Source organism: Cyclopterus lumpus, chromosome 16, assembly GCF_009769545.1.
Source record: "Cyclopterus lumpus isolate fCycLum1 chromosome 16, fCycLum1.pri, whole genome shotgun sequence".
NCBI classification, from domain to species: Eukaryota; Metazoa; Chordata; class Actinopteri; order Perciformes; family Cyclopteridae; genus Cyclopterus; species Cyclopterus lumpus.
In genome coordinates, this window is record NC_046981.1 from 1240001 (window position 1) to 1250000 (window position 10000).

General features: G+C 47.8%; 2 protein-coding genes across 2 annotated transcripts in view; one reads left to right on the forward strand and one right to left on the reverse strand.

Annotated features, from left to right (window-relative positions):
• dcst2 (DC-STAMP domain containing 2) overlaps positions 1–3668 on the forward strand; it is a 19690-nt gene extending 16022 nt beyond the window's left edge. Inside the window, exons 15-17 of the mRNA XM_034554511.1 lie at positions 1097–1184; positions 1323–1424; positions 3460–3668. Of these exons, the coding sequence (XP_034410402.1) occupies positions 1097–1184; positions 1323–1424; positions 3460–3568 (299 nt within the window). The 3' untranslated portion in view covers positions 3569–3668. The remainder of the gene's footprint in view (positions 1–1096; positions 1185–1322; positions 1425–3459) is intronic.
• A 505-nt stretch (positions 3669–4173) lies between these two features.
• tg (thyroglobulin) overlaps positions 4174–10000 on the reverse strand; it is a 29040-nt gene continuing 23213 nt past the window's right edge. Inside the window, exons 33-47 of the mRNA XM_034554250.1 lie at positions 9950–10000; positions 8163–8297; positions 7893–8078; positions 7184–7388; positions 6821–6908; positions 6442–6592; positions 6161–6357; positions 5900–6073; positions 5785–5816; positions 5637–5748; positions 5355–5542; positions 5167–5271; positions 4943–5083; positions 4516–4706; positions 4174–4332 (exon numbers count right to left, since the gene is read on the reverse strand). The exon at positions 9950–10000 is cut by the window's right edge and continues 9 nt beyond it. Coding sequence (XP_034410141.1) covers positions 4232–4332; positions 4516–4706; positions 4943–5083; positions 5167–5271; positions 5355–5542; positions 5637–5748; positions 5785–5816; positions 5900–6073; positions 6161–6357; positions 6442–6592; positions 6821–6908; positions 7184–7388; positions 7893–8078; positions 8163–8297; positions 9950–10000 — 2057 coding nt within the window. The 3' untranslated portion in view covers positions 4174–4231. The remainder of the gene's footprint in view (positions 4333–4515; positions 4707–4942; positions 5084–5166; positions 5272–5354; positions 5543–5636; positions 5749–5784; positions 5817–5899; positions 6074–6160; positions 6358–6441; positions 6593–6820; positions 6909–7183; positions 7389–7892; positions 8079–8162; positions 8298–9949) is intronic.

Below are 10000 nucleotides of genomic sequence, written 5' to 3' on the forward strand. Positions count from 1 at the left end.
TGTCATGTGACCAGATCAACACTAGATGTCATGTGACCAGATGAACAATAGATGTCATGTGACCAGATGAACACTAGATGTCATGTGACCAGATGAACACTAGATGTCATGTGACAAGATGAACAATAGATGTCATGTGACCAGATGAACAATAGATGGCATGTGACCAGATGAACACTAGATGTCATGTGACCAGATCAACAATAGATGTCATGTGACCAGATGAACAATAGATGTCATGTGACCAGATGAACACTAGATGTCATGTGACTAGATGAACAATAGATGTCATGTGACCAGATGAACAATAGATGTCATGTGACCAGATGAACACTAGATGTCATGTGACAAGATGAACAATAGATGTCATGTGACCAGATGAACACTAGATGTCATGTGACCAGATGAACACTAGATGTCATGTGACCAGATGAACAATAGATGTCATGTGACTAGATGAACAATAGATGTCATGTGACCAGATGAACAATAGATGTCATGTGACCAGATGAACACTAGATGTCATGTGACCAGATGAACACTAGATGTCATGTGACCAGATGAACAATAGATGTCATGTGACTAGATGAACAATAGATGTCATGTGACCAGATGAACAATAGATGTCATGTGACCAGATGAACACTAGATGTCATGTGACCAGATGAACAATAGATGTCATGTGACCAGATGAACAATAGATGTCATGTGACCAGATGAACAATAGATGTCATGTGACCAGATGAACAATAGATGTCATGTGACCAGATGAACAATAGATGTCATGTGACCAGATGAACAATATATTATGAAATTATGAATAATTAGTAGTCGGCATGGACCACGATCCAGAATCTCTTGTGAACTATATTTCATAAATGCATTTTCACTGGTATTTCTGTTGTTTTCCACCTTTTATTTCCTCTCACTTTAAGCCTGAATGATATCATTATGATTATGATTATGATTGTTTCACGAGTCCAAACGGAGCTCTGGTCCTCAACGATGTTAACATGAACATGATGAAGCTGCTCTGCTTCATATTTGATGAAACATTCCACTTCCTGTCCTCCATGAGCCTCTTTTGTCTCTGCAGGCGTGTTCTGTGGGCTGTGTTTCCACGCTTTGGGAAACAGGTGTGTGGTCTGCACGCGACCTCTGACCTTCCAGCAGGAGGAGGAGCTGTGAGTTATGAATCATATTCATCCAGAAACATCTTTTATAATAGTTTTACTGATCAATCAATACTTTGACTTTAAGCTCTTTACGTACATGCAGCTGATAATACTGACAGCGCGTTGCTGTGTTTCTGACCTGAACAGCGACTCCAGTGAGGACGAGCAGCCGAACTCAAACAGGAAGCTCTGCACACCGAGGGCTGGAGCAGGAAGTGACATCAGCGTGGACTCTGACTCGGAGCTCAGGTAGGACGCGAAGCCCCTTCAGGACCACGTTGAGAAGGTTCACTGAAGGTAAACGTGAGATGTGAGGCTTGAACTCGCTCGTCCGATGTTATGGGTGAGGTAGTGAGGACGGCTGGAGGACATCCACCATGAGGGTCCAGAGAACCAGGTTGAAGACCACGGGGTGGTTTTGATGTACCCTCAAGGAAGTGGTGGAAACTCCTCTGAGCGGACCGTTTGAAGGTACTCAGTGGTGTGTGGGCGAGGTACTCAGCTGTGTGTGTGTGTGTGTGTGTGTGTGTGGGCGAAGGTACTCAGTGGTGTGTGTGTGTGTGTGGGCGAAGGTACTCAGTGGTGTGTGTGTGTGTGTGGGCGAGATACTCAGCTGTGTGTGTGTGTGTGTGGGCGAAGGTACTCAGTGGTGTGTGTGTGTGTGTGGGCGAAGGTACTCAGTGGTGTGTGTGTGTGTGTGTGGGCGAGGTACTCAGCTGTGTGTGTGTGTGTGGGCGAAGGTACTCAGCTGTGTGTGTGTGTGTATGGGTGAGGTACTCAGTGGTGTGTGTGTGTGTGGGCGAGGTACTCAGCTGTGTGTGTGTGTGGGCGAGGTACTCAGCTGTGTGTGTGTGTGTATGGGTGAGGTACTCAGTGGTGTGTGTGTGTGTGGGCGAGGTACTCAGTGGTGTGTGTGTGGGCGAGGTACTCAGTGGTGTGTGTGTGGGCGAGGTACTCAGCTGTGTGTGTGTGTGGGCGAGGTACTCAGCTGTGTGTGTGTGTGTGTATGGGTGAGGTACTCAGCTGTGTGTGTGTGTGTATGGGTGAGGTACTCAGTGGTGTATGTGTGTGTTAGTGTGTGGGCGAGGTACTCAGTGGTGTGTGTGTGTGTGTGGGCGAGGTACTCAGCTGTGTGTGTGTGTGTGGGCGAGGTACTCAGCTGTGTGTGTGTGTGTGTATGGGTGAGGTACTCAGTGGTGTGTGTGTGTGGGCGAGGTACTCAGTGGTGTGTGTGTGTGTGTGGGCGAGGTACTCAGTGGTGTGTGTGTGTGTGGGCGAGGTACTCAGTGGTGTGTGTGTGGGCAAGGTACTCAGTGGTGTATGTGTGTGTGGGCGAGGTACTCAGCTGTGTGTGTGTGTGTGTATGGGTGAGGTACTCAGTGGTGTGTGTGTGTGTGTGTGGGCGAGGTACTCAGTGGTGTGTGTGTGTGTGGGCGAGGTACTCAGTGGTGTGTGTGTGTGTGGGCGAGGTACTCAGTGGTGTATGTGTGTGTGGGCGAGGTACTCAGCTGTGTGTGTGTGGGCGAGGTACTCAGCTGTGTGTGTGTGTGTGTGTGTGTGGGCGAGGTACTCAGTGGTGTGTGTGTGTGTGTGGGCGAGGTACTCAGTGGTGTGTGTGTGGGCGAGGTACTCAGTGGTGTGTGTGTGTGTGGGTGAGGTACTCAGTGGTGTGTGTGTGTGTGTGTGGGCGAGGTACTCAGCTGTGTGTGTGTGGGCGAGGTACTCAGTGGTGTATGTGTGTGTGGGCGAGGTACTCAGCTGTGTGTGTGTGGGCGAGGTACTCAGCTGTGTGTGTGTGTGTGTGTGTGTGTGTGTGGGCGAGGTACTCAGTGATGTGTGTGTGTGTGTGTGGGCGAGGTACTCAGCTGTGTGTGTGTGTGTGGGCGAGGTACTCAGCTGTGTGTGTGTGTGTGTGTGTGGGCGAGGTACTCAGTGGTGTATGTGTGTGTTAGTGTGTGGGCGAGGTACTCAGTGGTGTGTGTGTGTGTGTGTGTGTGTGTGTGTGGGCGAGGTACTCAGCTGTGTGTGTGTGTGTGTGTGTGTGTGGGCGAGGTACTCAGCTGTGTGTGTGTGTGTGTGGGCGAGGTACTCAGCTGTGTGTTTGTGTGTGTGTGTGTGTGTGTGTGTGTGGGCGATGCACTCAGCTGTGTATCAGCCACCAGAGGGCCGACCGCATGCTGCCATGAAGGACACACGATGCAGTGGGCTTAGTGGACGGACACACTGCAGCCGATTGAGGTTTAACCTGCAGAACATCTGTTTTTCCCACCCTGCCTGCTGTCAGTGAAGCAGACATGGCGTACCAGAACCAACCCGGGTCAGATGACAGCGACTCCTCGCCGAGAACCAGCGGCATGCGGGACCGGACTCCTCAAGCCGTCATCATCGCATGACCAGACTCTCTCCAGGACCCGGTCCCCCAGATCCTGATCCAGAACTGTGTGTTAGTTTGAGCAGAGGGTTCACTTTGTAATCAAAGTTCTGAACACGTGAAAGCTAATAAATTCACAGCATGAAGACAAAAAGGGCGTAACTCCATTTCTTCTTCTGGAGCTTCAGCTGAATGTCGTATAAAGAACATTTAATCTAAGTATCAGCATTCAAAAAGACTTAAAATTATAGTTAGGGCTGAATCAGGTTTGCCCTGGTCCAGCCCCTTGATATGCTGCTATAGGCTTATAGGCTGCTGGGGGATGTTTTAGGATACACTGAGCACCTATCTCCTCTTCTCTCTCTCCATCTGCCCTGCCTCCTTCTCTGTGCCTCCTGCCTCATTGGCCCTGCTGATGCCCCGCCCCCCCTCCTCTCTACCTCCTTCTGTTTCATGGACTGTGGAGGTCTGGATCGTGGTCCATGCCTACTACTCATTATTCATACATTGTCATATTCATTGAATGTGTTGTAGCTCTGTACATGAAGCTTCATGCGGTCCACAGTAAATAATACGCAGCGCAGTTTAAGAGCTTAACATTATTATTTTTATTGATTGAGACAACAGTCGTTTAATTTCTTCACTGAATCTGGAGACAACTGTGATGATGATGATGATGATGTCATTAGTTGTAGGTGTCTTTCTCAGTCCGTGATTGGCTGGATGGTGCAGCCAGCGGGAGCTCAGGGGTCAACTCAGGCTGGATAGGCTCCGCCCCCAAAACACCTGGGTCCAACAAAAAATACTTTTTTAGACATAGTACACCGTAGAACACAGTAGTACAAAGTAGAGCGTAGTAGAACATAGTACTACACAGTAGAACATAGTAGTACTGAGTACTACTATGTTCTACGGTGTAGTACTCAGTACTACACCGTAGAACAGTGGAGCATTAAAGGCCCGGCTCACCGCTCTGACTGGTCAGACTGGTCAGACTGGTTCCCAGTTGGCTCCAGAAGGAGCAGGAGCTCTGACTCAGACCCTGACGATGTTGGAGGGCGGGGCTTAGCTCCATGTAAGTGGGCGTGGCTTCAGAGGACAGGACCTGCTGCCAGCGTGGCAGAACTGACTCCGCCCACACACGGGACGGGTTTGGGTTTCTGAGGAAAATAAAACGGGAAAGATTTTACTTTACTATTTATCTATGAAGGGTTTATGCTAATTTAACGAGCATTAATCTAGAGTTACACTGACCAGAGTTAATCTAACAAGAGTTAATGTAACTAGAGTTAATACAACTAGTGTTGATACAAGTGTTAACTAGAGTTAGTCTAACTAGAGTTAGTCTGACTAGAGTTAGTCTGACTAGAGTTAGTCTAACTAGAGTTAGTCTGACCCGGTTCTGATGAAGCTGGACACGTAGGTCATCACGGCCAGAGAGAGGCGTCGGTCAGAGGAAGTGAAACGTTGCGAGCTCATTGGACGATGAGGCGTCCCGAACACAAACTGAACGTCCAGAGGGACGGACACATCGGCCCTGCACACAGGAAACAATCGATTAATATCTTTGATCAGTTCTGATCAGCTCAGTTGATGTAATGCTAAGCTAACAGTCGCTACCTGTTGTGAGAGCTGGAGGCGGGTTGGTGATACAGGAAGACGTTAGCTTTACTGTTAGCCCAGTGGCTAGCCATCTGAAGGCTGGGACAGATTATGAACAGATCCCTGCAACAAACAAACAAACAAACAAACAGTTTGTAAAATAACCAAACTGTATTTTATTTTGAAAGTCAGCGTTGCGTTTGGACCTGGTGGCGTTGTTGAGCGCTCTGGAGAACAGGTTGTACCCGGCGGGGGAGGGGCCATGGTCCAGGGAGTAGAACCAGGCCGCCGCCCCCTTCAGGAGCTCACTTCCTGTGGCGCCGCCCAGCGAGCGACTCAGAGCCTCGTAGAACGCCGTCTTGCCGTCGGCTCGACCCCGAAGGGCCTCGAAGTCCTGAACGCACAAAAGGAGTGTTTGTTTTGTTGTGATCGACAAACACGTCAATACATCAAAAGCTTTCATTCGTGACCTCATCGTGACCTCTGACCTTTATCCTGCGCGCTCGGCCGATCAGCCCGTCGTGCTCGGACGTTCCCAGCAGCAGGTCCACTCTGCGGAGGGCCGAGGACCGGACCGGAGACCCGGACCGGACCGGAGACCCGGACCGGACCGGAGACCCGGACCGGACCGGAGACCAGGACCGGAACGGACCGCTGACCGCCAACAGCTGCAACAGAAGCTTTAAAATAACCACCAAAAACAAACAGGTATCCATCTTTCCGATAGTCCCTGAACACATCACGGGTTTACTTTGGTCTGAGCGGCGTTTAACGAGGACGCCGGCGTCGCTCGGAGGCAGGCGGCCATTTTGTCGTCGTCAATGAGGTCAGAGGTCACGCAGCCGAGCTCTTTGGCCAGATCGACCGCCTGACGTCTGGAGGAGGAGGGAGTCTGGACCAGAGAAGGAGAGAACACAGAGCCGCCCTGCAACAACAACAACAACAACAACAACAACAACATTATTATCATGTTACTGATCATTATAACATTATATTATAACGGCGTTCTCACCATCAGCATCATGCGCTGGAAAAGAGGAGAGGAAGAGGAGGAGAGGAGGTGAAGGCTGGTGATGTCAGCGCCTCCTCGCTCCGAGCCGACCGTCACTGACCCGTTGTCTCCGCCCACCAGAGAGATGTGGGCGTGAACCCAGAGAAGAACCGCCTCCTGGTCCGACAGCCCGTAGTTACCACGGAGACCGGAGGGACCTGCAGGCAGCGTTAAAGCAACTCACGATGACATCATCACAATCACAATATTCGTGTTGTTATATTTGATATCGTAATATTGACCTGTGCTCAGGAATCCCAGCGCAGCGGTCCTGTAGCTGGCCGTCACCACGACGATGTTACCCACAGCGGCGAGGGTGGAGCCATCCAGCAGACCTGGCTTCTGATTGGCCGAAGGGTTGAAGAAGAAAACCAGGACTGGGACACGCCCCCTCTGACACACACACACACACAATTATATACATATATTAGTTAATTAATATCTAAACCTGTGAAGTAACTGAGCCTGTCAGATGAATGTAAAGTGCTAAGGAGGAGAACATGAATGAATAATAAAATAAATGTATGTATATATATATATAAAAAAAAAAATAATAATAATAAAATATATATATATATATATAAATATATATATATAAATATATAAATAAATAAAAGTCACCAAAGCAGCAGGAGTGAAGATGTTGAGGTAGAGACAGTCTTCACTGGAGGCTGAAGACGCTTCATCACCAGGCTGAAGACAACTGGGACTGGAGAGGGGAGGGGGGGGAGAGAGAGGGGGGGAGAGGGGGGGGAGAGAGAGGGGGGGAGAGGGGGGGGGGGATGGATGGAGAGAGAGGGAGAGGGGGGGAGAGGGGAGGGGGGGGAGAGAGAGGGAGAGGGAGGGGGGGGAGAGAGATACATCATGTAAATAACTATATATTCCTGTTGTTGTAGTGAAACCTCAGGGGGCTGCAGCTCTGTAGGAGGTATGTATACAAAAATATATATATTTATACAAATATAATAGTATATAATATAATACTGTGGTTTGGTGGCGTCCCAGGTTCCAGACCAATCGGCCGGCTGAGCTGCTTCAAAGCGAAGCGATCCTATTGGTGGACGAGCGTACGGGACGCCCAGGAAGTGGACGACCGACTTCCTGTCTGATCCCAGGGCCGTTTCCACGACAACGCCACGCAGGGTCCCGTGACCCGGGACGGAGACAGATGTAACCAACGGCAACCGCTCTGAAGAGTAAAACAAACAAAAGATGAAGCGATTGGCTGCCCTGCTCTCTGATTGGCTGTCCTGTGATTGGCTGCTCTGCTCTCTGATTGGCTGTCCTGTGATTGGCTGCTCTGCTCTCTGATTGGCTGTCCTGTCCTGTGATTGGCTGCTCTGCTCTCTGATTAGCTGTCCTCTCCTGTGATTGGCTGCTCTGCTCTCTGATTAGCTGTCCTCTCCTGTGATTGGCTGCTCTGCTCTCTGATTGGCTGTCCTGTCCTGTGATTGGCTGCTCTGCTCTCTGATTGGCTGTCCTCTCCTGTGATTGGCTGCTCTGCTCTCTGATTGGCTGTCCTCTGCTGTGAGCGGCAGAATCAATCACCGGCGATCGGCGTGCAATGCATTCTGGGTAGATTTGTCTGTAAACTACAAGTAGCCTACATATCTAACAGGAGGTCACTGTTTCTGTGACTTCCTGTGTAATCTTTAAAGGCAGCTGACTGTCCGACTTGACCTCTGTGTCTTACCTGTTCTCAGGTACACCTGGGAGGCGGGCTCTCTGATGACCAGTCTGCAAGAGGAGGCGGGGATTGATGAGCCGGGGGCGGAGCTTAATCCACAAGCCGTGGTGTCCGGGTAGAGGACGCAGCGGGTGGCGGACCCCGTCTCACTGAGTGACACGGCGACGCAAGAAGACTCCGCCTCCTGACAGGCTGAAACAGGAAGTGCACGATGACATCACCCAAGGAAGGCAGACGACATCACAAAGGACTGTTTCTGTGGTCAGCTGTGGTTACCATGGAGACACCAGTCACGGGGCGCGTCCCCGTCCGCGGCGACGTCACGGCTCACGTGGATGACATCATACGTGGAGACAGACGGGTCGACGAGCACCGCCGAGTCAGAGAGGAGACGCCATTGGTCCAGAGACACTGGGACGCCATTAGTACCATTAGTACCATGGTACCATTAGTACCATAGTACCATTAGTACCATAAGTACCATAGTACCATTAGTACCATAGTACCATAGTACCATAAGTACCATAGTACCATTAGTACCATAGTACCATTAGTACCATAGTACCATTAGTACCATAGTACCATAAGTACCATAGTACCATTAGTACCATAGTACCATAAGTACCATTAGTACCATAAGTACCATAGTACCATTAGTACCATAAGTACCATAGTACCATTAGTACCATTAGTACCATAGTACCATTAGTACCATAGTACCATAAGTACCATTAGTACCATAGTACCATAAGTACCATAGTACCATAGTACCATTAGTACCATAGTACCATAAGTACCATAGTACCATTAGTACCATAGTACCATAAGTACCATTAGTACCATAGTACCATTAGTACCATTAGTACCATAGTACTGTAGTACTGTAGTACCATAGTACCATAAGTACCATTAGTACCATAAGTACCATAGTACCATTAGTACCATAAGTACCATAGTACCATTAGTACCATAGTACCATTAGTACCATAAGTACCATAGTACCATTAGTACCATAGTACTATAGTACCATTAGTACCATAGTACCATTAGTACCATAGTACCATAAGTACCATTAGTACCATAGTACTATAGTACCATTAGTACCATTAGTACCATAATACTATAGTACCATAGTACCATAAGTACCATTAGTACCATAAGTACCATAGTACCATTAGTACCATAAGTACCATAGTACCATTAGTACCATAGTACCATTAGTACCATAAGTACCATAGTACCATTAGTACCATAGTACTATAGTACCATAGTACCATAAGTACCATTAGTACCATAAGTACCATTAGTACCATAAGTACCATAGTACCTAAGTACCATAAGTACCATTAGTACCATAAGTACCATAGTACCTTAGTACCATAAGTACCATAGTACCATTAGTACCATAGTACCATTAGTACCATAAGTACCATAGTACCATTAGTACCATAAGTACCATAGTACCATTAGTACCATAGTACCATAAGTACCATAGTACCATAGTACCATTAGTACCATAGTACCATAAGTACCATTAGTACCATAGTACCATTAGTACCATTAGTACCATAGTACTATAGTACCATAGTACCATTAGTACCATAAGTACCATAGTACCATAGTACCATTAGTACCATAGTACCATTAGTACCATAGTACCATAAGTACCATAGTACCATTAGTACCATAGTACCATTAGTACCATAGTACCATTAGTACCATTAGTACCATAGAACCATTAGTACCACAGTACTAGTGACAGTACTACTGTTATTAGTACATCATTTATATACAGTATGTATTAGTAGGAGTAGAGGTAGTACTTAGTTCATCATTTATATATTTATTAGTAGCAGAAGTATTAGCATTAGCAGCATTAGTAGCAACAGCAAAACTATTAGCATTAGCAGCATTAGTAATTTTAGCAGGAGTATTAGCATTAGTAGCATTGGTAGGATTAGCAGAAGTATTAGCATTAGCAGATTTAGTAGTATTAGCAAAAGTATTAGCATTAGCAGCATTAGCAGCAGGGATGTTGGTAGTTGTAGTTCTGTAGTTCTCACCGTTGTTTGTCTGCAGGCTGAACGGAGGACAGAGAGCCGGAGACGACGTCC